General features: G+C 46.9%; 2 protein-coding genes across 3 annotated transcripts in view; one reads left to right on the top strand and one right to left on the bottom strand.

Annotated features, from left to right (window-relative positions):
* C8a (complement C8 alpha chain) overlaps positions 1-16,682 on the top strand; it is a 74,649-nt gene extending 57,967 nt beyond the window's left edge. For both annotated transcript variants that reach the window (XM_075945086.1, XM_075945085.1), the window contains 4 exons: positions 4,515-4,640; positions 5,777-5,934; positions 10,905-11,127; positions 15,369-16,682. In XM_075945086.1, coding sequence (XP_075801201.1) covers positions 4,515-4,640; positions 5,777-5,934; positions 10,905-11,127; positions 15,369-15,520 — 659 coding nt within the window. In that variant the 3' untranslated portion in view covers positions 15,521-16,682. The remainder of the gene's footprint in view (positions 1-4,514; positions 4,641-5,776; positions 5,935-10,904; positions 11,128-15,368) is intronic.
* A 9,818-nt stretch (positions 16,683-26,500) lies between these two features.
* C8b (complement C8 beta chain) overlaps positions 26,501-26,987 on the bottom strand; it is a 39,569-nt gene continuing 39,082 nt past the window's right edge. Inside the window, exon 12 of the mRNA XM_075945277.1 lies at positions 26,501-26,853. Within this exon, the coding sequence (XP_075801392.1) occupies positions 26,702-26,853 (152 nt within the window). The 3' untranslated portion in view covers positions 26,501-26,701. The remainder of the gene's footprint in view (positions 26,854-26,987) is intronic.

The following is a 26,987-nucleotide window of genomic DNA, read 5'->3' as shown; positions in this document are numbered from 1 at the left end:
CACCTGCATCTAGCACCCTCCTTTGATCCCCAAGGAAGCCTGTTCAGGCCTTCAGCACTGCATCAGAGCCCTCCTTTATGTCTCTTTACCTGTCTCCCCATACTCACCGTCCTTGGTCCCCTCTATTCCAAAGATGCCTTGTGTGTGGCCAAACAGCGTTATGTGCTTATCAAAGTTGCCCCCAATGCTTTTTTGAAGCATTTTTGTGTGATCTTAACATTTCAGAATTTCAGTGCAAAAAGACCTCAGGAGACCTCTGGTCTTCCACTCTTCTCTCCTCCCTACTGACCCCGCACCTCCATTGGCAGGCAGGCAGGCATCCCCTAATTGGTCCTTTTCATGGTGGGCTCTCTCTGCCCTCTGAGTCAGTTCATCTCTGCTTGGCTTTTGATCAACAGGATGAATCTCTCTGGTGGAGCCTAAAGCCACCTTTAGGAAGTCTCCGTTCATCTGATGCTAGTTCTTATCCCAGTACCCTCCCCTTTTCATACACACAATCCTTTCCCAATCCCCTGGGGTCCCTCTCACTCAGCATGTGCCCCCTGAGAGAGTTGTCTGATAGAGATATTACCCACACAAGGAGAGATCTTTACTCCCTCAGATAAACATTCCCTGTTCCAAAGGTTAGGGCTTTGAAAGTGGCTCAGCCACTAAAGTGCTTGCTGCAGAAGCAAGAGAACCGGAGCACAGATTCCCCAGGATCCCCAGAACCCAAGTAAATGCTAGTGACCATGATAGCCTGCCTGATGAAGGCCTTGTCATATCTATCTATCTGTCTGTCTGTCTGTCTGTCTGTCTGTCTGTCTATCTATCTATCTATCTATCTATCTATCTATCTATCTATCTATCTATCTATCTATCTATTCTTAGTTTGCTTTCTATTACATAAAATGATTGCATCTGTAATAAAGACCATAATCAAAATCATCCTGGCTTACAATTCCACATTAGTCGATAGGAAAGGAAGTCAGGGCAGGAATCTGGAGGCAGGAACTGAAGCAGAGTCTATGGAAGGATACTACTTACTGGCTTGCTTGTCATTGCTTATTCAGAGAGCTTTCTTATACTGCCCAGGAACACCTTCCCTGGGTGGTACACCCAAAGTAGGCTGGGCCCTCCCCCATCCACCATTCATCAAGAAAACACCCTACAGACCTGCCTACAGGCTAATCTGATGGAGGCATCCTCCCAGTTGAGGTCTCTCTTCCTGGGCCAGGCATAGTGACACACACCTTTAGTCTCAGCACTTGGGGGCAGAGTCTGGTGGTTCTCTGAGTCTGAGGACAGTCTAGTCTACATAGGGACTTGCAGGACAGCCAGGGCTACATAGTGAGCCCTGTGTCAAAAGTTACTTATTTAGTTATTCACTTAATAAATTTTAAAAATAAAAAAGAAGTTCCCTCTTCCTAGGTGACCCCGGCTTATGTCAAGTTGACAACAAAACAAAAACTAATACTAATTAGCCCACCATATCAGTGAGCTCTGGGTTTGATTGAGAGACCCAGCCTCAAAGATAGACCCGTGAAGACTCCCTAAATTTCTTGGCATCAATTTTGGGCCTTTATACACATAAACATACACACACACACACACACACGACAAAAGCATTTATCGCCATAAGAACACTGAGGACATGCACCCTCTTGGTGTTGTAAGCTCATAATATTGTGTTATTAATTAGAGGAGGAGTGTTGGATAAGAGGCCTCATAACAGAGATTTCATGTTTATTGATTAGCAACTCTCCCTTTCCCCATCTTTCCACATCTGGCATCTGTTAGGATCCCCTTTAATTCAATGGGTTGCACTACTTTAGATACCTCACGTAAGGAAAAGCACGAAGCCCTTGTCCTTCTGAGACTCATTTCCTACGTGTGGTATAATGTCCTCAGGGGCCATCCACTGTCATAAGTTGCAGGATCTCTGTCCTCTTTCAGGAATTTTAATGGTTAAGTAAGGTTTACGGAAGGAAAATGTTTTTATTGGATTCTGATTTTTTTTCTAGCCTGGAAGGGGAATCTGAGATTATATCTTTATTTTTCTGGTTATCATTTTCATCTGGCTTCATCACCCTGATAAACTGGGAGTAGTCTGGAAGTTTAGACCTTATCTGTTCAGATCCCCATATTCCTCGGGGGTACCTGTGTGGTTGGTATTTTGCCCCCAGGGTAGAATGTTACAACTTCCCCCAAATGAGTCACAGTTCTCTCAGACTATAAATCCAGTCTCCAGAGGGATTTCTGAATCCTGATTAGTAACTGGAATTAACTCTTGGCTTTCCTAGTTCTTACTCTGAATAAATGAGATACGGGTGACAGCTGTGTCCATATCCAAGGCCATGGTAGGGGCACTGACTGAACCAGTATGTGCCACGGTTCTCCAGTAAGCTACCAGACATCTTTTGTGGAACCACAGTGTTCCACTTGTCCTGGACTCACCACTTGAGAATCATCCAAGACCCTTGCTTAAAGCACAGATTTCTGATTTCACAAAAATCCAGACTCAGAATGAAAGGAAATGAGGCCTAGGAGTCTACACGTAATCCACACAGTCAGGTGTGGGGCCATGAACCCCAGAGTTCAGAATTCAAGAGCTACAAGCAAGTCTAGTTTGACTTGACCAAAGTCAAAGACATCCTGTGGAACCTGGGTGGGCGGAACAGGTCTAGAACATTGGCAGGGTGTTCTACAGATCAGGACACCTGTCTAGCCACACTGGTCCTCCACACCAACTCCAAACCTACTGTGTTCTTCCCACTGTGCCTCTGTACCCTTTACATCCATCTCCCGGGATCTGTGTCCTTGCTTCCAATATTGGTTTCTGTTCCTGCATTCGGATGCAGGTTTAAGCTCCTCAACCTGACCCAGCTTGTTGTCCTTGGTATCCCAGCAGGCTCTATGTGACTACCTGTTTGTAGCATCTCTCACGACTTCTGTTAAGGTCCGTTTCATCAGCTCTGTCGCATTGCAGAGCTGATATGGATCTGTCGTCTGCTGGCCCTTGCCTCACCCCTGCTAGCCTTATAAGGACAGGACTTCAGCTAATCAGATTCACATCCAGCTCACAGGAGTTTGAACTCAAGATGGCTACATTGCCAGCACGCGATGTGCCGGGATGGTACACAGCAGGTGCCTACTCAATTTCTCTCTCAGAGAACAGGATACTTAAGTCTGACTCAGTGACTGGGGATAGTGACAATGCTGTTGGCTTCAGGGCCAGACAGCGATCCCGGTGAATTCTGGGCCTGTAGTCGCATGGCCTTAGGTGAGCTAATTAACCTTTATGAGCCATAAGTATCTCAACTATAAATAGAACTGTAGGCTGGGTGTCTGAAGGCTCGTTAGCTCTCGACTCTATGAGTCTGAGTCACGTCCCTCCTCTTACTGTCTGGTAAGGGGTCCTCAGAAGCCAAAGCCACTGCAATCAAGTCTCACAACTCAAACCAAGCTCGAATTCCCTTCTCCCGCGCTTCATGGCACTGTGTCTGCAGATCCTTCAAGAGCACTATCACTCCCCAGCTTTTTCCAGGCCGACTCATCAGGCATTGACATCGTTAATCCCATGGCACTCTGTCATTCATGGAAGCAATCACTCTGGCTTCTGGCTGTGAATTCTTTTCATCCACTTTTGTTTATCACTGTTGAAGCATTTTTTAATCAAAACAATTAAATATGCTAAATCTTCCTCAATTAGTTGTGCATTAAAAATGAGAAGTGCTTCGGTGGAAATGGCAGAAGAAGCCCTCTACTTGGTGCTAAGTGGGCTGCTCAGAGCGTCTCTTGCTCCAGGCACTCCATCCAGCTCCAGAGGTGTACAGAAACCGACAGCCAGAGTGTCACAGAGCACTTCAGCTCTTACAGACTTAAGGGGGAGCAATCCCTGCCTTCCATACACGAGAAGCTGAGGTCAGTGGGATGGGGTCCTTGGCAGAGTTCCCAGAGGGTGACCTGGGATTGAAGTTGTAAGCCTTTTCTTCCATCCCCTCCCCACACGGTCATGACGTTCACTCTTTTCTTTCAATTACCAACCATTTGTTCTGGAAAAAAAAAAAAAGACTGAGCTCCTGCATAAAAAGAACAGTGACAAATGAGAGAGAGGGGCATTGTGCTCCTAAAACACTTCCTGAAGTAAAGTGTTTGAACAGGAGCTTGGGTGGGGTTCAGACAGGGTGAAGTGGGAGGGAAGAGGGCCCTTATATTGAGGGATATCCTGTGTGAAGCGGGGTGAAGACCAGGCTTGGAGGGAGGTGCATGCCCTGGAACCAATGCTCCAAGGAGACTCAGAAGAGAATGGCAAAGAGGAAAAAAAAAGATTGAGAGTCTAGAGCAACTCGTATGGGCAGCACCGGGGCTGCCTCGTTTCTACAGGTGTTTGGATGGCCGTCCAGGAGAGAAAAGTGAAGATGCCTCTAAAGCCAGAGGAAGCTCTCCCTAGCCTGAGCCGGCTGTGCCCTGCAGTTGTCATTTCGATCACTCCAAGGCTGAGGACTTACTTGGTTTCTGTCTTCCTACTGTAGGTGTGACCGCGAAAGACATCGGATATTGCATCGGAGGTTCCTTGGGCCTGGAGTTTGGGGACCATTTCACCGTTGATGGAGGGTTATCAGGACAAACCTGTGAGAAATCTGGAGCTGCTAATACTGGCAAGTATTTATCAGTGGGTCTCCCCTAAAGAGAAGCCAGCCTTTCCTTGGGACACTCAATCCATGTAAACGATTGTCTTTCCCAGCTGATTCCATTTCTCTCACACTGCAGATGCTAAGTAGCCCCAAACCGTGGCCAGTGTATAATGTCTGCTTTGGGTCCACCTCCTTGCACTAAAGCTATCTCAAAAATACTCAATAGTCTAAGAATCCTTCCCAGATTTCAAGGGTTCGGCAAAGACCCCAACAAGGAATGGGGTGAAAAGGGATACTTAGGTAGGACCTGTTAGCATTTCATCAAGGAATGGTGCAGAGGGAGTAGGCAAAGTCCTCATGAGAAGAGATTATGACTCCCGAGTCCAGGCTCAAGGAACGATGTGTAGTGAGAGGATGTGAATGGATCGTCAACATCTCTTGAACGCATCAGTGTGGGTGGTTTTTACATTCACTAAGTCATTCAACTGTCAAATACAAATCTAAATCTTTTCTGGTGCGGGACAGAGAACCTAAGAAGCATGAAATGAGCGCATGATGAGGCACGCAAAGTGCATACCAAATGGGCTTAAGTTATAACCCCCCGCTTAGGTTATTTACGCCTTGGGTATTAAACCAAATAGCTCCATTTCTGATGACCTCTCGACCTCTCTCCTTGACCTAGCAAATGCTTTGTCACCAACTCCTTTTCCTTCCTGACTAGCCTGTCCGGCTGCTTGCTTCTCAGTGTCTTCACTGAGTGCGACAGTGACATCTGCCATAGCCTCTGCAATGTTTGGTAGGGAGAAAGAGCAAGAACAAAGCAGAGGAGAGAGTGAGGAAGGGGGGAAAGAGGAGAGTTGGAGAGATGGTGGGGAGAGAATTCAAGAACAAACAGGCACTGGATAAACCCCTGACCCACCGAGCTTTCCAGTCTGATAAGTCCACATTGGGTTGGGTTGACTTGGCTTCTCCAGGTCTGCTCCACTCAGAGGATGCACAGTTTCTGTCTACCCCATCCTGCTGGCTATTGGATCCCGTAGAAGAATGGGTCTAGTTCTAAGGAGAGCTGATGAACACTACTAAAAAATCTCATCAGCAGAACTTAACCGCCAGTCCTCTGGTTTGGGAGAGAAAAGCTAACTCTGCCTTCCTCTTGACAGATAAAAAGAATAAGAACTCGGCAGTAGAGGACATCATTTCTCGGGTGCGAGGTGGCAGTTCTGACTCGGGCAGTGTCTTGACAGAAAATAGGAGTATCATTACATACCGGTCCTGGGGGAGATCATTAAAGTATAACCCTGTTGTTATCGATTTTGAGGTAAGTCTTTTCGCAGCTGAAGAAACCCTACGTCTATAAGGAATGAAAGTGAAGCCGACCAGATCATTTCATATTTCTTATTATGAGCCTATCAAAGAACAAGATTAAATGTAACGGCACACTGAACTGGTGCCCTTGCCCAAACCTGCCTGGAGGGAAGATGTGGCATTAGATCAGACCCTCAGGACAGTTGGGGTCAGGAACTTACTGTCTGTTTGGGGTCCAGGTGACCAAGGCAATCTCAGAAGCTCTGCAGGGCTGGACATGAGACCCCAACTTGCATTATTGCACAAACTAATTTAAAAATTACATCTGGTACATTAGGAGGTTATAAAGGTTACTAAAAAACTCTCCTTTATATGAATAGCAAGACAGTTTACATGTTAAGTAGCACTATAATGACTTTTTATAAGTAGGTCAGTATGACAAAAGTATTTGGTAGCTAGTCATGTTTAATTCCTATTGTGCTCATGGTCAACCGAATGCAAACGAACAACCAACTGTCCCAGTTGCTCCCTCAAAGGAAGAGCACGTGGTGGCTTCTATCACAGATTCTATGGCGATGCAAGACTGGTTCTTGTTACTTCAGTATATGGAGTGTTGAATCCACACATCCACCATGAAAACTCGATGAAGCTTAGCTTTATATTCCTTTAACTACCCATGAGTCCTTTCTCATCACTGAGTATTATCTTCTCTTGGTCGCCTGAGGGTTTGACCCACAACCACAGCTGTTTACGTGTACATGGATCTACATCAATGGCCAGGATCTGTATATGAGGGGAACAGGCTTTGGGGAGGCGTCACCTCTCTTGCTACTGTGATTCCACATGCGTTCATCTCCCTGTAAATTTTTAGCAGCCGAATGATAGTCCATTCTTCAGAATGCCATGTTTTCATTAAAGGGGCAGTCAACAAATATTGAACAGATTAGGAATCAGGTCCAGAAAAAAACTAAATGACTTGCTTAAGCCACTAAATGAGTTGCCAGATAGTGCCTATGTGGCAGGCTCATGGACTGTGTGTTCAGTTCTCATTCGCCTCTGCCTTAGCACCTTCTTTAAAACACTGATTCTTAGTTGGACATTGGGGGGGGCACACCCTGAATGTGAGTGCTCAGGAGGCAGAGGCAGGTGGATCTCTGTGAGTTCAAAGCTAGCCTGATCTACAGAGCTAGTTCCAGGACAGTCAAGGCTAGACAAAGAAACCTTGTCTAGAAGAAAAAAAAAAGATTACAAAGCACTGATTCTTAACCATGGTGTAGGGTGCTTTTGTTGCCCAGGGGAAAAATGGCCATGTGCCAGGTCAGTGCTAGGCAATGTGACAAGGACTTAAAGAAAGAAACCAGGAATCCTGCTAAACAACCCACAGAGGACACACAAGCCCCTCAGCTAAGAGTCCTCCGGCCTGACATGCCAACAAAGTTTAAAAAAACAACTGGCTTTGTTCTTCTCCTTACAAACTGGCTTCCACTAGCTGTCAAGACGGCCCTTCCAAAACAGTTCTGAGTTCAAACTTCTAAGAAAAGTATTATTGTTGTCCCAATTCTTATCTCCCTATCTGTGCCCATTTTCTGCATGTATTTAAACACAGAGATATTATGTCTACAGACACTTCTAAGACACCACGACAGTTAACCCTAAAACCATTTTAACACCCATTCTCTGGGAAGAAGGAAGGTCAGATGGATTAACCTTGATTTCGTTTCTTCTCCAATAAGTAAGGGACCACTTTCATGTGCCTGTCATTCACAGAGGGGCTGAAAATTGCTATCATCAAGGTATTAGTGGATTTGGGCAAAAACTGTAAAATTGATGTCAGGAGAATGTGGTGTGTGTGTGGTGTGTGTGGTGTAAGCTTTCACAGTCAAGATGTGGACTTGGTTTTACCTTGAGCAGAAGTTCCAAGGGGAGGGCAGGGCCCAATTTGAGGATTGAGACTCTCTTTGGAGAGAAGCACTCAGGGTTTGGGGTGGGGAGAAGACTGGTTCGGATCATGGCTCATCCCTGCTTCCAGGTGTCACCTTGGTCTATTCCTTCTCTTTTAGCCCACTGTGAATTACATAACAAAGAATGCTAGATTATAAAGTTGAAGAAGGGGCTACTCAGGAAATCTTAGATGAGAAAACAAATCCCCAGAACTAATGGACTAGCATAAAAGCTTGTAGCAAGCAGATGACAGCCATGTCCTATTAACTCTTTAATATCCATCATGGCTTCACAACTTTCACTACTCCCTGAGACATGTATGTCAGCACACTAAATCACAGACAGGTTTTAGAGTAGTGAAATAAAGCCAGTTTTATGCTTTAAAAAGAGGGTGGAGAGGGAGACAGAGAGGAGATAGATTGATAGACAGACAGGTAGATTAGATAGATAGATAGATAGATGATAGATAGATTAGATAGATAGATAGAGATATATAGATAGATAGATGATAGATAGATAGATAGATGATAGATAGATTAGATAGATAGAAGATAGAGATAGATAGATAGATGATAGATAGATAGATGATAGATAGATTAGATAGATAGAAGATAGAGATAGATAGATAGATGATAGATAGATAGATAGATAGATGATAGATTAGATAGATAGATAGAAGATAGATAGAGATAGATAGATAGATAGATAGATAGATAGATAGATAGATAATGATGCATGGAATGGATGGATAGATGACATGGATGACAGATAAATGGATGGATAGATCGATGATGGATGGATAGATAGATCACAGATTAAGCAAACCAGTTAGGAATTATTAGAAACCCAAAGTAGAAATGGTATCAGCAGTAACTATTTATTCATAGCTGGTACTTAGACTGAGTGAATTCTTGGGTCATATTGTATTATTCTGTATTATATACATTGTGTTAAGTATGTATTAGCTTATGTTATGTTGCTTCATTGCTTGTCTCTCTGACTCTGCTTATCTATAAATTGGATATGATCATTGCTAGTACATTTTAAGCTCTGAAATTCTAGTATCCTTTCTTCTTTATCCCTCTCTCTTCCTAAAAAAAAAACCCACCAACTTTCCCCAAGAACATTTCCTGAGGGTCATGATAAGAGGGGAGGGACTTGAGTCTGCTTCAAGGTTAAGGGGAAGTTGTCCGGTGGGGCTTTCCAGGTAACTGGAGCCCAAAGTTTTCTTTAATCAGGACCCTGGGCAGCCCTTTTCATACTTACATCCTCACAATGGGCCCAGTTCCCTGATCTCCCAGTTAGTGATTATCTTTTGGCTGGGGCTCCAGCCAACCTTTGCTTCCCGTCTGTAGGTCCCTGCAATGGCCTCTGACCACTCACTGAGGTCTGTTTGCCATGAGTCATTCTGCCAACATTTCCAGGAACCCATCAAAGTTCTGTGAAGTGCCTGTCCTTGACTTCTGACTGACCAGGGCAGCTCTATCTGACCTGGGCAAATTGCTTCTCCTGTTGGGGCCTCAGGTTGCTCCCTGGTAAAACTAGAGCCCTGGAGAAAACTTTCGTTGTAGACCTTCTTCAAATACATAGCATTGCAAGGGCAGTGCTAAAGACAACCAGAGGCAATGCAGTTGGAAGAACAGAATACACTCCCTGCCCGCTGTTGGGGGGGGGGGCTGCATTCATCCTTGAAAATGTATTAGAGGTCAAAGGTCAATGGCAAGTGTCTACCTCGGTTGCTCTTATTTTACTTTTTGAGAAAGGATCACAAGACTTGGCTCTTGGTGATGACTGGCAGTGAGTCTCCAGGCTAATCTTGTCTCTGCCTCCCAGTGCTGAAGTTACATACAGGAGTTGACTGCTGTGCCTAGATCTTTAAGGTGTTAAGGATTCTAACTCAGGTCTGCAAGCTCACACAGCAAACACCTCACTCACTTGCCCCCAGCATGGTCTGCTTTTTTGCTAATGCCATTTCTAATAAGACTGGTATGTTGCTGTATGTTAGTCTCTCTCTTACACTGTTTTCTTACACTTGCTCCTACATTGTATCATGAGGATTCTGGAGAGCAGGCAATGTCCCTAGGCTTAGAAGGAAAACTGAACCTTTCAGCCATACAGCTAGGCAGCAAGCAGCATTCACCTCACTTTTCTAGGTGACAAAACCGTGTCACATGTCATCTCCCTGGGTCCTCACAGGAAAACCAGAAGGCAAGGTGATAATTCCCATTTTTTTCAGATGCAGAAGGGAGGTACAGTGGGTCACATGACAAAGACCCCATAGCAGGAAGCAGGAGAATGATGTCCTCTTCCTACTGGTCCTATCGTTTCTCAGCCCAAGACAGTTTTGCACTTAGGGCATTTAGTAATGGCATAAGATGGGTTTGGTTTTCAGGACAAGGGTGTTGCTGGTTGCTGGCATCTAGCGTGCAGAGTCCAGTGATGCTGTTTAACAGCCTGTCGCTAACAGTCCAACATGCTCCTATCAGCACATTCTTCATTCTAGTCAACAGAATGGAGACAGGGAAACGCTGGTGACCGCACTTGGAAATGATACTCATCCACCCACAAACCATTGGGCTTGCATCACTAAGGGATCTGCTTCCAAAGGCAACAAAAGTCCCTGTATCAATGCCTGTGTTAAAGGGGGACAGACAGAACCATTAGAAAACACACGACTACGTAAAAACCAACCCATTACATGGTTCTGTCTTCCTAAAGTTCTGGAAGCAAGAAGTGATTTGGCTAAGGTGGCTGCTAGATGCTCTTCTTACTCTGACGTATAGAGAGTATCAGTTTTGGCGCTATTTGGATCCATGTTCAGAATGGTTCTTGCACTTACTGCTCATGTGATAGTGAGCTGGTCACACGCACAGAGTCCCCAGTTCCTCATCTTTGAGATGACATGCTTAGTGCCATTCCAGAGAATGGTGGTGAGGATCTGCCTCTGCAGCAGGCTTTCTAGAAGCCTCGCAGCCAGTCCCTGAGCTCTGAGAAGGTGGGCAGAGCCAAAGGAGAATCCCTGAGTTCTTCTTGTACCTCCAGATGCAGCCCATCCACGAGCTCCTGCGGCACACAAACCTGGGGCCTCTGGAGACCAAATGGCAGAACCTGCGCCGGGCCTTGGACCAGTATCTGATGGAATTCAATGCCTGCCGCTGTGGGCCCTGCTTCAACAACGGGGAGGCCATACTCCAGGGCACGAGCTGCAAGTGTCAGTGCAGCCGGGGTCGGCAAGGCGCTGCCTGTGAGAAGATGGGGCTGGAGGGTAAGACTCATGCACTCCACCCTGCCTCAGCCTGGCCTGGATCTGAGGGGCCAGTGCAGAAGGAACCTTTGGTATTTTAGCCTCTTTTCCTAGGTCCTCTCTTTGATTACCCTAAGAGTCCACAGCCAAGAGTTTTATAGCTCACGTCCTATATTTAATCCTTCTTCCATTTTCTCCCTGCTATCAAGGTTTGCTGTCCAGGTTTGCTGGTAGAGACATGAGGCATAGGGCCTCTGGAGCCTCTGGGCAGGATATTTCCCATGGTTCTTATTGATTCTAGTGGTTGGCAGCAAATCTTGGAGTTGCCTGGTTCGTAGACACCTCACTCCAATCTCTGCCTCCATAGTCATATGATTGTTCTCCCTTGCCCCCTTTCTCAACTTTTCTCTCTGTAAGAATACAGGTCATTGGATTAGGCCCCAGCCTGATCCAGGTGGCTTTTTCTTAATGGGATTTTTCACAGCAAAGACCAAATTTTCAAATAAGGTTTTGTTCACAGGTATTGAGAGCTGGGAGTCAAATGTGTCTTTTGGAGAGATAACTTACGTAAGGAGTTACTACTAGATACAAAATTACAATACTAGATACAATGGGGTCCAGGAGTGTATAACTTTGGCATAAATCAACTCATTAACCCGCATTATGGAAGAAATTCATCAACAGGAGTAAAACTCTCTCCTTTTAGGATGAAGTTGGGGGGACCCTGGACATGAATCCCTTATATTTCATAAACCACTGGTTAAACACTTCTTTCTTGGGGTCTCAACTGGTTCTATCTAAATATCTATTGAAGTCTAATCTCTCTCTGTCTCTGTCTCTGTCTCTGGCTGAGGAGAGGAGCCCAGGCACAGGGCAACTGTTCTATGGTGGTTTATGCTCCAGCTTTTTTTTATCCTGAGACAGGACTTCACTAAGTTGTCCAGGTAGACCTTGAACTTGTGACCTCCCACCTCAGTTTCTTAATAATCAGGGATTCCAGACCTATGGAGGCCTGGCAAGCTCCAATAGTATCAATGCATGTATTAGTACCTAAGTTTTCAGCTTAACAGCCATACAAGGCTGCTTTCACATGGTGCCTAGAATGAAGGCAGAGTGTACGGGTGGCAAAAGCAATGCATACATCAGTTTCGTTTGGCTATCATAGAAGAACACGTACATAGGACAGAGGCAGTCTGGATGGAGAAATCACAAGGTAGTGTGTCAGTAACGACACGCGGAAGCACGGAGTGGGAGGGTAGGAGCCATTGGCTGAACAGCCATATGTAGACAATAAACAAAGCATGCAGGCCTCTGACTCAGCATGACAGATCTGTCCCAGAGTAAAGGGTTCTGTTCACAGAAGTAATGAGCTAGAACCGCGAGTCTTCTGATGTGCCAGGAGCTCCGCTCATTTCCACGTACTTCATCAGATGTTGCTGAAGCCGAGTGGGGACACTATGGTATAAGAGGAAATGTGGGGAAGACTGGAGATTATTGGCACGGAGAAGACTCAGAAAGGACAGGGCTCCTAGGAACTATCATGCAGGAAGGGATGAGGTGTGTTCTGCATGGCCGTTGAAATCAAAGCTCAGGACTAATGCAGCAGAGGGATGCTGGCAATGCGGGAGGACTTCCTTCCAGATCCACCGTGGCACGTATGGAGGGAAGGCTGTGACCGTGCAGGAAGTCACGGATGAGATGGTAAGGTTGCCTCTTGGAGGCCTCCACCTAAGAGTCTCTGAGCTTCTGACTTAGGCGAGGGAAGGACAACATGAGGAAGAGATGCTAGTCAGAAGCTGGAAATAATCCAAAACCCCTTGGCTGGGAAGAACCCCAAACAGCAATTTCCTTACTAGTCAGAGGTAACAGCCTAGATGATCTTGTCTTGAGATGAGATAAATGGCAGGCTATCATTCCTGCGTTTGGAGAGAATCTCCAGGAGGGAGCACAGCTCCAAGGTCAAACATACCTTTGAATTAAGTGTTAGTGATATTCATGTAAGCACATGCTATAAAATGAAATTATATCGGTATAGTCCTCACATGCCATGCTGAAGATTAAACCATCTAAAACACATAGCTGATCCCATGTCAGCAAGCAGAAGGAAGAGGCTGTTGCATTCCAGATGCTATGGACAGAGCATACTTGGGGTAGCCCCTTCTCTGTTTAAGAACAGTTTAGATCTCAAACTGCTGCCTCTTCTCCACAGGAGGAACTCTGAGAGGAGAGACCCAGGAGAGTGAGGGAAAGCCCAAATTTGAGAAATGTGGGTACAGAGAATAAAAACTACCACCATTAACTACCAGCTTCAAGGCTCTTGCACTGTTTCCTTCTGGGAGTCAGAGAAAGCCACTGCCTAACTATTTGGGAATTAGTGAATTAGTGGCGGGGGAGGGGAAAGATACTCCAACCTGAGACAACCCAGCTCCAGAGTGCAGGGATCCTTCTGATTTCACCAGCAGGGTATGCACTAGGTTGCAGCCCCTTCAGTCAGGCAACATTCTCAAAGGGACCAAGGGCCACTTGACAGACATAATGACCCTTCATTCCAAGCCAGCATCATAGTGGCACATCCTGTGTGTGAGCCTAATTGTCCCCACAAGAGCCTTCGGAGATAAATGCTCTTGTTAGTATCATTTACTGAAGGAGCCTGGGCCAGGAGGAAGGTTGGATAACTTGTTGAAGGTCGTGCGACTGGAGAAGGTAGAAACAGAGAGCTGGACCATGGGAGACTAATGCCAGGACCCACGGTCTTGACTTAATGTTTACTATAGAGTCCGTCTCATGTCATAGTGTTCCCAAAGTTTTGAATGAGAATAGAGACATCTCAGTCACAATCACTTAAGGGAGTGGGGAGCAAGCATGGGCTAGCCAGTTGTGGATTTCAGTCAGGCCTGACTTCAAGACATGCTTGTGATTCTGTCTTGGCCATTCTAATTATTCCCTTTCTAGGGCCTGGTCCACACAGCAGAGAGATAAAGGGAAGAGGGGTCACTTAGACACATCTCTCGTAGGGCAAAGGTCAGACAGTTCTGCTGAACCACACTGTGGGCTGTGGGGGAGGTGTAAGATGTCAGTGATCTGTGTGAGGGTAGAGGACAGGGGGCGGGGGGTTATAGCCATGGTCTCAATCTTTCTGCATTCATTCCTCTTCCATTCAGCTAGCTGTCAGCATTGCCGCGAGCTTCAGTACTCCTCCAAGCAGGGTGTGGACATCTGGTGGCCTCATGGCCATCTCACTCAACTTTCAGACTGACAGAGATTAAGCTGGCAAGGAAAACTAAGGCAAGAGAAATCTGTCAGCATTCACAGAAACCCATTAGAGTCCCTGGGAGTATTCCCAGCAAACCTTTGCCATCAGGGTCAGCATCACAGAGGTGGGAGAAACAAGACCACGAATCCCGCTGTGGCTGCCCCATCAGGGAGTATAATTACAGTGCTGCAAGGGACTTGGAGATAATCTAATCCAATGATGATCCCAGTGAGATCTGAGGAGCCATGGGAGGCTAGGGCTTGCCCCAGGGGAGGAGGGTGAGCCCAATAGTCACCCTCGCTTCAACAGAATTGCTCTGCTTTCATCTGAATTAGATGTGAGGTTCATGGAAGATTTAATTTAGGAAAAAGAAGTACTGATAGAAAACGATGAGCAACTCTCATTAGTTCAGTCTGTACTTGTAGAGTAAAAACCTCAGCCTTCCTGGGGGAGAGGGACTTGCAGAGACGTAGCCAGTGGAGCCAGCAACCCTGGGCGCTTGGTTTCTAGATTCCACACTCACTGCAAGCATTTGGAAGTTTCATACAGGTAATCTGTCATATCCCAGGGCCCATTGCCAGACTCCAATGGGTTTGCTTCGAAACTCACATACAGAGCCTCAACAATCTGCTCCAGAGACCTCTAGCTATCTCTCTGCCTTGGAGCTGCAGAGTGGCCATAGTTCTAGTTCCTTACACCCCCCAGTGACTTGGCCTCATGTCCCCAGAGAAGCATGCTTCCCGCCTTGCCCTGCCATCCGTCTTTCATGCAACCGTGGATTCCAATTTCATGAGATGGGCTCCCAAGTGGCCTCTCCTCACTCTGTCCAGAGTTTCAAATGAACCGCGAGGCAGCAAGCACAGAGGTCTTGCTTGGCTACCCTGGGCATTTTCCCCAAGGAGGGACTGCAGAGCATTCTGGAGCTACCAGGTGACCTCCTGCCCAACACCCGCAGCCAGCTGCTCCTCCTGCCCTAACCTCTTCCTCCTCTGGCACATTTTCCCTGCAGGAGTCAAAGCAGATGGCCGCTGGAGCTGCTGGAGCTCCTGGTCAGAATGCAGAGCGGGTACCCAGGAAAGGAGGAGACAGTGCAACAACCCTGCACCCCAGAATGGAGGCGCCCCATGCCCAGGGAAGAGCACACAGACCCGGGCCTGCTGAGTACCTCTGGATGTAGCCTGGGAAAACAGCGAATTGCTGTTCCAAGGGAATGCAAGCCAACAAAGACCATCTTCTTCATACACTCATACATCTTTTTCTCGTATGAACCTCATGATTCTCAGCCTCTACCAATGAACTGGTTTCAAAGCTGCCTCCCTGTTTCAGGGGGGTTGTTACCCCCATACTTCTCAGAGCCACCTTTCTATCTTACTAGATAAGCCAGCTGTGGTTTAGACACATCAAAAATTGTTCCTCGTGTTTCTGGGGCGGGGGGCCTAAGCTGCAAGATCAAGGTCCCATCAGGTCTAGGGTCTCAGGAGGCTGTGCTCCACTTTATATATGCCCCTTTGTTGTGTGCTCACCTGGTGGAGGGCTAAGGAGTCTCTGGGACCTCCCTAAAGGGCTTTACTAGTCCTGGTCATGAGAACTTTGCCTTCATGACTCAGTCACCCTCAAAGTTCAGCCTCCTCATGCCACACCAGGTAGAGGATCTCCAGGAGGGATTTAGAGAGACTCCAACATCATTCAGACCCCACCACCTCTCCCCTGACCCTCTAATCTGTCTTCTCCCCAGAAGCAATCCTATCCAGAGGCAGAAACTGGGCTGGTTTCATTTGGCACAGTATCTTCCGATGCTAAGGCTGTGCACTGCAGATCACAGGGGTCCAGTCAGCAGCAGTCACTGGGACGAGTAAGCAGACCAGTTTACAGTGAGGTCTGCATTGGGCAACCTCCCAGAGCTGCAGGGGGACTTGGAAGGGTCATTCCGTGAAGTCCCTGCCCTTCCCGAGAAGAACCCATCCCACTAGCCAGCTCGCAGTTCCCATGCACCTGAAACCCTTTGCCAGCTGCATTAGTTCAGGTTTCTACTGCTGTGATAAAACACCGTGGGCAATAGCAACTTGGGGAAAAAGGGATGATTTCATCTTACATGTCTCACTCACAATCCATCATGTCCCAAGGCAAGTTAGGGCAGGAAGGCTGAAGCAGAGACCCATGGAGGTATGCTGCTTACTGACTTTCTCCTCATGCCTTGCTCAGCCTGTCTTCTTAAACCACCCAGGACCACGTGCCCAGGGATGGCAATACCTGCAATGAGCCGCCCCTCCCCCATCAATCACTAATTTAATAAATACGCTACAGACTTTGCTCACAAGGCCAAGCTGGTGGGGGCATTTTCTTCCAAATGGAAGCTCCCTCTTCCAAAATGTGTTAAGATGAAAGACTAGCCAAGCCAACATCCCATACCTAACCTTGTCTTCTCTTCAAAGTTGGTAGATTTCATAGCTATGAAGCCTTCAGAAACAGAGGACCGACCGTACCCATGAAAAAAGAGGAGCCCCTTGGGCTGCTGGAGATGAATGGGTAGCATCAACATATGTAGCTCACACATGAAGGCAGAAGGAGAACAAGTGGGAGACGGCATCTTCCCACAGTGTGTAGCCGAGGCAGCGTGGGTTCTATTGGACCTGGAAGGACGTGACCATGGACTATCGGCGAAAAGAATTGTGAAAAAGAAATCCGGCCTGAGACAAAGCTTGAAGGGGAGAAAGACCATGGCAGCGGGGGGGGGGGGGGGGGGGGGGAGGGGCACTTGCAGGTGTGTATGTGCTGGGGGTGGAGAGTGGAAGACAGCAAAAATAAAATCAGGTGTAGGAGGCCATCACAGAGTTATTAGCATCATGATTGTTATTCCCATGTTGATAAAACATGTGGTTCAGAGGCTTACCTAAATAAACGTGGTTCTTTCCCCCGAAAGAATGGAAAAAGGCTCCGTTCCTGTTTTCCGTCATGTTGTTGTGTGCTTTTCCCCCTTTAGAATCAGCTTACATCCATAATTAGCTCACATTCACGATTTGGTGATTAGCAGCAGCTACACACTAGCGAGGGACTGGGGGCCAAGTGGAAGAGGCCGAGTGGGCAATTGACGAGGACTTTCAATCTTGCTCTAAACAGTCGTTCTGAAGCTCCCAACCTTGGCTGCGCATAAGAATCACCTGGGGAATTTCATAAACCCTGATGTCCACAAGCTGCATCCCAGACCAATTAAGTCTGAACCACCGGGGGCAGGAGCCAGCCATCAGCAGTTTTCAATGTTCCCTTGGCAATTCCATAAGCAGGCAAGGCTGACCACCATGGAGAGGGAAGGGTCATTATATGCCCACAAGGAATGGGGTGTATGGCACGCAGAGGGTCAGGGGCCGGAAAGCTTGATCTCTGCTATTTTATGTAGGCTTAAAAAGGCCCTCTCGAGGTTTGTTTGTGAGGTCTAGGTCCCAGGTAAGGAAAAGACCAATGTCTCATGGGTCAGAGCTGTGGGCCACATATTTCACGCACTTGCTTCAAGCACTTGCTCCCCCTGCTCCCCGGCTCTACACTGTCTGCCATTGGAGGGCTCGACAGGACAGCTTGTGGTGCTCAGGGAAGGGGAGGAATGAAGCAGGGAGGAGCCTTGTCAGGGCTCACTGTAGTAAGCCTGGGAGCAGGAGGGAAGATTCCCAGGAAGAGATTAAAGGATTACAGGTGAGGCCAGATCACCAGCTAAACACAGAACTCTTTCCCCAGCAGTTTTAGGAATTAAAATAAGCCAGGCAGTGGTGGCCCACGCCTTTAATCCTGGCACACTACACAGAGAAACCTTGTCTCGAAAAACCGACCAACCAACCAACCAAACAAAAACCAAAACCAGATAAGCAAGGGAGCTGTGACTGACCTTTTACTACATCAGCCTCTCCTTCCACTGTGGTAATTTTCGCCCTCAAAACACCTGCCTCTCCCAGTACATTTTCCCTAGGTCCTTTCAGGAGATTGATCACTCCATGTTTTATAGGGCATGGGGTGTAAACACACAGTTTAAGGTTATACTCTTCAGCTTGACAATGTGTCTTTTGAAAAACAAATTAACGACATAGAGGAAGGTGTTAAGAGAGAGGTGGTCTTTTCTTCTCTGTGAGGAAGATCTAGAGTCTGCACTCTGTGACGCTCAGCTGAGCTACTAAGCCTTTAAGGGGGAGAAAAAGGACTAGGAGGGACGCAGAAACGAGGGCGGCCTTGGAGAAGCTGCTTGCTTCCCAAGGAAGAGATGGGGATACCAGCTAAGAGAAAGGCATTCCACTGCCCCGAAGGCAGGCTCCACTGTTACCCTTCCACTTCAGAAACAGGCAGGCTAGGGCTGGGAATGGGGCTCAGTTAATAGAGTGCTTGCCTTAGCACTCCATGTCTTCATTGGTGTTCTACTGCTGGGAAGAGACACCGTGTCCAGGGCGACTCAGAAAAGGAAAGCGATTAATTGGGGCCTGGCTTACCGTTTCAGAGATTTAGCTCATTGTTGTCACGGCAGGCAACATAGTGGCATGCAGGCAGACGGCAGCTGAGAATTCTGCATCTGGATCTACAGGGGAATGAGCGGGAAGAGAGAGAGAGAGAGAGAGAGAGAGAGAGAGAGAGAGAGAGAGAGAGAGAGAGAGAGAGAGAAAGAAAGAGGGGGGGAGAGGGAGAGAGAGACAGGGTGGGGGGAGTGAGTGAGTCACTGGCTCTGGCCTGGGCTTCTGAAACCACAAAGCCCACCCTCAGTGATACACTTCCTCCAAAAAGGCCACACCTACACCACTAGGTCACACCTACTTCAATAAGGCCACACCCACTAGATCAATCCTTTCAAAAAGTCTTTTGCACTAAGTGTTCAAATATGTGAGCCTATGTGTGCCATTGTTATTCAAATCACCAGACTATATAAACTGAGCATGCAGGCATAGGAGAAGTAGGGGCAAGCTCAAGACCAGCTAAGGGTAGGAGCAGTTACTATCTCAAAGAAAATCTATTTTTTTATAATAATACAAGTTTATTGTCTTAACATTGTGAGGGCCTGAAGTTTGAAAGAGGTCACTAATATAAATAAACTTAATTGGTTACAATAGTTATAATTACAATAGCAACATTGTAGAACCCACCAAAGTGTTGAAAAACAGAGGCATGCATAAAGAAAATGATCTTTCCAGCCCTAAAGAATGAAATGATGTTATTGGAAGAAAATGGATGCAACAGCAAAAAATCATAATAATTAAATTCAGTCAGTCTCAAAAGCCAGATTTCTGCTATTGACAGTTCCTGGGTTGTACGTAGATACATCAGGTCATGTTTGTATGTATGACTTTAAGGTAGAAGTGAGGGGCTGGAGTTGTTAGGAGTACTTATTGCTCTTCCAGAGGACCCAAATTTGGTTCCCAGCATCCACTTTAGGAGACTCACAACCGCTCACAACTCCAGCTACAGGGGATCTGATGCCCTCTTCTGGCTTCTGTGGGCACTGTGTGCATGTGGTGAACACACACAAATAAGAAAACAAATCCAAGTGTAGACATAAAATTATCTAGGGGAACAAAGAGAACTAATGAGAGAGGAGGGGGGGAAGGGGGGGCATATGTGGGAGGAATATGCTTAATATCCTGTGAATTTTTTTTTTTGGTTTTTCGAGACAGGGTTTCTCTGTGGCTTTGGAACCTGTCCTGGAACTAGCTCTGTAGACCAGGCTGGTCTCGAACTCACAGAGATCTGCCTGCCTCTGCCTCCCGAGTGATGGGATTAAAGGCGTGCGCCACCATCGCCCGGCTCCTGTGAAAATTTGAAAGAAATTTATACCCTGGCAATGCTGAAGCATGCTTGGGTAGTCCGTATATGGTGGTTCTCATGAACTTGTCCGTATTGGGTTTTGATATCCTATACCTGCATGAAAATGTTCTTCTATAACACAGTACCACATAATCTAACACTTTAAGAAGAAAATAGATTAAACAATACAATCATACACACACATACAAATGAAGCTGTGAGGGTTATGTTCCTCTGTAAGACTTGGGACAGTTTATTCTAGGCATTCTCCCGCTTCTGGAGTGATCACACTCCTTGGCTAGTGGTTCTTGCCTCCAGAAAACCTAATCTAACAACAAAAATAATACTACTAATAAAAATAAATTTTAAAGGGAAAGAGAAATAGAAAAAAAAGAAAATAAAGTGTTAGCCTAACTTCCAGAGGTATCTGCTGCAGAGACCACTCCTGGGTGCACAGACCCACCAGTACAAGTACTTAGAGTCTAACCGAGGAGGCCTACTGGAAATGGCAATGGTCCCTGACCAGGAGGAAGCCCAGGGATCCATAAATAGTCTAGTCTAGGAATCAGGGACGGCAGCTGAAAGACGGTCAGGCATCTGAGCCCTGAAAGACTGAACGTCAGAAAAGTGGTGTGTGTCCCAGGAAGAGGCGCACTGAGCCCCGGCGACAGTGCAGTCATACAACTAGCAGCCCACGGGTGTTCTGCCAGCTCTGGGGTGGCGCATGTCCTTCACAAGCGGGGGATAGTGAATGTGAGCCTCATGTGTGGTCCTGGCCTTTCTGGGAATGGCAAGGGCTGCATCTCCGAGCCTTTCCTCTCCACCTTTCCAGGATTTCTCTGCTCTATGATCATAAAGGCTGCTTTCACGGTAGGTTCTCTGATCTAAGGCCTGTAGACCACTGTATCCTCATTGTCTTCTTCAGATACCCTTAAACCCATTGCTCCAGAACCTAGCATCTCTGCTATGATGTGCCGAGTCCTCTGTGGTTAGTCTTCCTGTCTACCTACCTCTGACCACAACTCCTCTTTCCTCCCATCATTTTCTGGGGCATGACTTAGGTTCCTTTCCAAGAAAGTCAACCCAGCTATTCCTATGGTTACACAGTCCATCAGGTGTAGGTCCCTGCATGACTGTCCTCCTACATGGTCCATGTCCTATCCCCATAGCCTGTCTGTCTGCCCCATCCAGCTACTTCCATGACAGACAGGGATTTCTTATGTCTTCTTGGCTCTTAGAACCCCAACGACTAAGATACACCCCTTCAGTCTCCTCTTAACCTTTGGGGCCAAAGGCCAAGACTAGCAAGGCCTTCATGTGTGACTGTAGCAACTTGTAAGAAAGTGACTCAAAGCAAGACTGTGAGCAGGATTCCTGGATCCCGTGACCTTCATGAAACAACAGAGGACAGCCAAGTCCATAGCATCCCGGAGGCACACATTGAAGAGCAAGCTTACCCCTTTCCACCTTAGTGAAAGTCTATCAAATCAAATTAAAAGTCCCTTATTCGTGGCCTTGCGATTTCCCCCTTCCCCTGGAGAGATAAAGAAAAATATGTCTCCTTCCTGTATTAACAGCTTAAAATGTGAGCTAAATCCTCCCATCCTAGCCGGTTTTTAACAAATAGACTTGGCTGTCAGGTGGTATGATACATGTCCGACAGATCTATTTATCCATTCTATTTCTTTAGAGATAACACTGAGAAGTTTTATCTGGTATTTGGCCCCCTCCCCCACTCTCATTTTCCTAACCAAGCCGTGTGGAGCCAGCAGTTGATGGATGGATGGTGTTTGATGAAAGAGGCCAGGATCAGATCGTTTCCAGGATGTGAACAAACTGGATTATTAACAAGGGGCCATTGGGCAGGAGGTGGGGAGGAAAGCGGAGTGGATCCCAGACAATGGCCAGTGATGGATGGAGGGACACCTGGGGCTGCAAGGTGTGGACTTGAGATAACTGGTGACCGCCGCTGGGGCAATAACGGGAGTGCCCGGGCTCTGTGCCGACTCCTGCTTCAAGGCCAATGTCAGGCCAGACACTTGACTCCTGCTGAAAATCCTCCAAGAATTCCCCTCTTTTCTCTCTATAAAATGCATCTCTATGTTCAAGGAAGCAACTGGCAGGAAAGTAAAAAGAGGCAGAAAACGGGCAGGGTGCTTTGTAGCACCGAAGCATAGGAAGTCAGTTTGGTAGCCGCCTTGTGCCAAACCCTCATGGGTGATGCTTGTCCTTTGTTTCTGCCATGTTGAAAACTGTCACGCTGTGCCACCTGCATGAAGGACATTAAGGAAGAGAGGATACATAATGTGGGTAAAGAAAATGATCTTCTGTCTGCCACAAAGACCTCCCAAATCCATTTGGTTTGTATTCCTGAGGAATGGCAGCCCAGGGTCCTCACTCTGTGCAGGTGGGTATATCGGTGATGGCCCTGTGTCAATTCTGGGCCTGCTTCACTTGTAATGGAAGGCTATGCAGGACAGCCACATCAGCCTTGGATGGCACGGGCTGGTGTGGAGCTGTGTGGTCTCAGGGAAGTCACTCAGTCTCTCTGAGACTGTCCTGTCACCTGTCACAGGCAGACAATAAATCTGCCTCTTGCAGGCACTGAGAGGATTAAGCCTGGATTAGGTATGTGGCATTCTTTGTCACTGATAATGATGTCTGCAAATATTCGTTATTGTGCTGTTACATTTCCCTTAATGACCCAGGGCTTGGGAGAGAAAAGCCCTCCATGTCCTGTGTTAAGATGTACCCAGGAGTTGAGCAATTTTACGTCCTTTTATTCTCACATATTGAAGAGGGTTTTATCCTGAAACGTCTTTAAAGCAGTTGTACATGAAAACCAACAACCTGGGTTCTTGGTGATAGTTTGAGAATCCCTGACAATGACCACGACAGTGACATATTTAAGAAAAGAGTGCTTACCAGGCCCAGGGCCTCTTCTGGATCCAGGGGTCCACATGATACCTATGTTGTCCCAGCAGGAGATGTGTGCCCTGTCCTTCTTCACATGAGGGGATAAAGTCACTTGCTCAAGGCCACAGAGCCATCTGTCACTGAGCTCAGCCTAAGGTATCAGCACTGGCTTCAGAACATGTTTGTGGCATGTTCTGCTATGCAGCCTCTCCTCACAATATCGCTAGCTCTGCTAAGGGATGCGATGTCATGCCTCTGTCTCCATGAACAGACACTTGGGCATCTGAATGCCTCAGGGTATGAATCTGCCTGGCTCTGAAGGCAGGGCATTCAGAGAGGAAAGGCTTGCACTCACCAAACAGGGTGTATCCAAGAGCTAACAAACAGCATCCCCCCCCCCTTAAGTTGCATGTGGGCTTAGTTCAGCTTGGAGACAAACTGAGAGCTGGCAATGGCTCAGGAGGTAATGAGAGTTACCAGAACACACATGAAATCTGGGTATAGTGAAATACATCTGTAACCCTGGTGCTGACTGCGGTCAGAGGTAGACAGAGACAGGAGGGTTCGGGGGGGTGGGGGACTTGCTGGTCAGCCTGATCAGCCAGTCTAGCCAAAACTTGAGTTCTAGATCAAATGACAGAGCCTATCTTAAAAAAAAAAGTGACAGACATTTGAAAACACCTTACAATTACATGCCATGCACAGGTACAAACACACATGCACACCTGCACACCATCACCAAAAATTAAAGGAGTAATCTGGAGTGGAGTCTGACAGGTGAGTTGAACAGGATAGGTTCGTGCTGCTGTGTGTACGGTCCTATGGATATTTCTCCATTGATGAGGGTACTTGGGGTGGAGTGCTGCTAAAGGTTTTCTATACCAGGTATACTCTTTCCCAACAGACTTACTATACATGCATGAGAACCGAGGTGTCTTGTTCTTGTTCATTTTGTTTCTCAAGACAGAGTCTCTCTGTTTAGCTCTGGCTGTCCTGGAGCTCGGAACTTGCTCCATAGATCAGGCTGGCCTTGAACTCACAGAGATCCACCTGTCTCTGCCTCTCAAGCGCTGGGATTAAAGGCCTGCGCCACTGCCACCACCTGGCTTCAGTGTCTTCTTTTTAAGACAGAGATGGCCCTTCTCTGCCTGTGGTCCAGCCTGTGGGAGCTCCCTCCTGGCCCCGCACCACCTCTTGCTTGCTGCAGTCTTGGTAAGAATCCGGATTCCACCTGAAACTCCCTCCGTCATCTGCTGCTTGCAGAAATTCTACCCCATTAAACTCAAATAAAAATTAAACGGATGATTCAGGTTAAAGACTTCATAAACTGGAAAACACTGTAATTGGCAGCTATTATTATTATTCCTATTGTTAAAGTAATTATAACAGTGATTATCCCCACAGAAGTTATGCTATTAGCCCAAGGTCACTTGGGAAAGCCTCCTACCCTGGCATTCAGAGTGCAGTGGAGCTCACGGCCTTTTAAAGACCCTCCTCTTGGATGTGAACATCTCTCACACACAGGCTCCTTGGGCTGTACTTGTACGCGCAGTTCAGGGCTACTGCTGAACCACACTGCTTGGGCTCTGCCCATATAATATTTCCGCTCGGCACAGGCATACCTGGGTGAGCCACAGTTGCCAAGACGCCAAGAGCACAGTTTGCATTTATTTTGTTTAATTCTTACATTATGTTTCAACCTCCTCCTAAGTGCATTTGTTTGCAGAAAGAGCCACGTGGGGAAGTTCAGCCCACAAATAAGAGTATAATTATTACACAGTTTAGCAGTTCCTGGGCATCACCCGGGTATTCAGCGGTGCTTCACAATTCAATTGTCTCTCCTTCAAGACCACATTTAATAGGATAAACAATTTCTGCTAAATGGAATAAACGTGAACCTGGGCTGTCATCTCCATAATCAACTCAAATTTCCCATTAGAAGTGGTGGCTGTGATTGAGATCCAGAATTTAATTTGGCGGTGCCTGCTTCGATGTGCGACTGTCAGCTTCCTGGGAGCCTCCCGTCAACCAAAGACAGAGTGGTTCTTCCCTGTCTCGGGGGAATCCTAAAAGAAGATAGATTATAACTCAAGAAAATTATACGGCCTCCGTATAATGAAAGAGATAAAACATTATTGCATTATCCTGTTGAAATAACAGCAGACAGCAAAGCAATAATATTAAGCTAAACAAGGGCCCAGACCCGTCAGTTCAATTGCAGGGGACGAGGGATGTAGGGAGGCAGACAGAACTGCCATGCTGTCTGCCACCGCCTCAGGCAGTGAGTCCTCAGCCCCTTCCCAGTTTCCTATTGACTACTGGATCTAGCTGGCCAGGCCAGACTGGAGAAATGGATGGGCTCAGCTCTCGGGACCCAGTACCAAATCCAGCTGTGGCAGATGAGAAACAAGAGCCTTGGCTGAAGATAGTTGATTGCAAATGAATCCGAGGAATCAATTTACCTTTAGCAAACTGCTTTTTTCCCCTAACCCATTTTATTTTAAGAAACTCACCTGAAGTTCCTCAGTCAGGGAGATATGTCCATGGGCAAGCAGAGTGATGAAAAACGGGAATGTATCAGAAACATGAAGCTTAATCAGTTACTATTTAAAAGGAGATATTGGTAACCTGAACATCAGTCACCACCCTATTGAGATCATCAAGCTTCTATTCCCCAAATAGTATTTGCACAAAAGCCCAATGAGCAAAGTGAATGTACAGGCAATCTCTCAAAGGAGGGAGGGTGGGGCTTCAGTGCACCCTACCCCACAGCCAGCAGCCCCTCGACACACTTCCCAGCCACTGTGACCTTCTCTTTCCATTGTAAACCCTTTCTCCTGCAGTGGAGATTCTTCTCCCTTGGCTCCCAGCCATGTTCTGTTAGTGATCAGCATTCAGATCTACTCCATGGTCTCTGCTGCCACAAGCTTTGTTTCCTCTACTGAACATCAAAGCAGCCAAGAAACCCAAAGCCACTCTCCTGACAAGGCAGCAGGCGGAGGCTGGGAAGGAACATGAAATATAGGAGAACACACACACATGCACGTGTGTGCATGCGTGCACGCACACACACAGAAAGTTTTATGCTGCATTTTATTCAAGAATTTAAAATTAGAAGCCTCATTTGCAGCACAATTCTGTCATTTAATGATATGACCTGGGAGAAGTTGCTATATTTTCCCAAGTCTGTTTCCCATATATTTATCTTGCAAGGTTGTCATGGGAATGGATCGGGGGGCACATAGAAGTCATTCCACAGAGACGAGCTATCTTTATTACTGAACAAGACTGTGTGCTTAGCAAGGGATGAACAACTTCTTACCAATTTACTATTTCATTATTAGACACCTACTATGTACCTTTGCCACTACACGGTGACCAAGATAGTTTCTGGCTCTTAGACCATATGAGGGTAAAAAGCGTGCAGAGCAGGCAGAGGGAGGTTTACGATGATGCTTTGCCTTGCAAAAACTTAGGGTTTGGCTCAACCCACTTTTTATTGAAATTAGCATGCATCAAACAAACTAGAATCTTTGGAGGACAGAGGCATTGCCTTTCGTTGTGGCAGCCCTGGGTGGGAGCCGATGTGTGGGAAGCTGGCTGAATCTGTGAGGCCCAGAGCTCAGGATGGCTCACCAGCAGGGGCTGCTCCCTCCTCTAACAGCTGAGCGTTTCTGAAGCAGGGCCTGAACAGGGCCTGCCTCCTTTCTGAGGGAGTGGATTGTTACACTGCCTTTGTCTTGTTTTCTGTCCTCCAGAGCACGCAGACCAGTTGGACCAGCAACTCCACTTCCCGTCGATGGGGACATCTATAAGAAAGAAGGACAAAGAGTGCAAGTTGGTCCTTAATAACTTCTCTTGTTCTAGGAGGTGGGGTAGGGTTGGGTGAATAGGCCAACAGGCTTTTGAAAGCTGACTTTCTGCTATCTTCCTTTCAAACAAG

Source organism: Microtus pennsylvanicus, chromosome 13, assembly GCF_037038515.1.
Source record: "Microtus pennsylvanicus isolate mMicPen1 chromosome 13, mMicPen1.hap1, whole genome shotgun sequence".
NCBI lineage: Eukaryota > Metazoa > Chordata > Mammalia > Rodentia > Cricetidae > Microtus > Microtus pennsylvanicus.
Note: the sequence above shows the minus strand (reverse complement) of the source record. Positions and strands in the feature narration are given on the sequence as shown.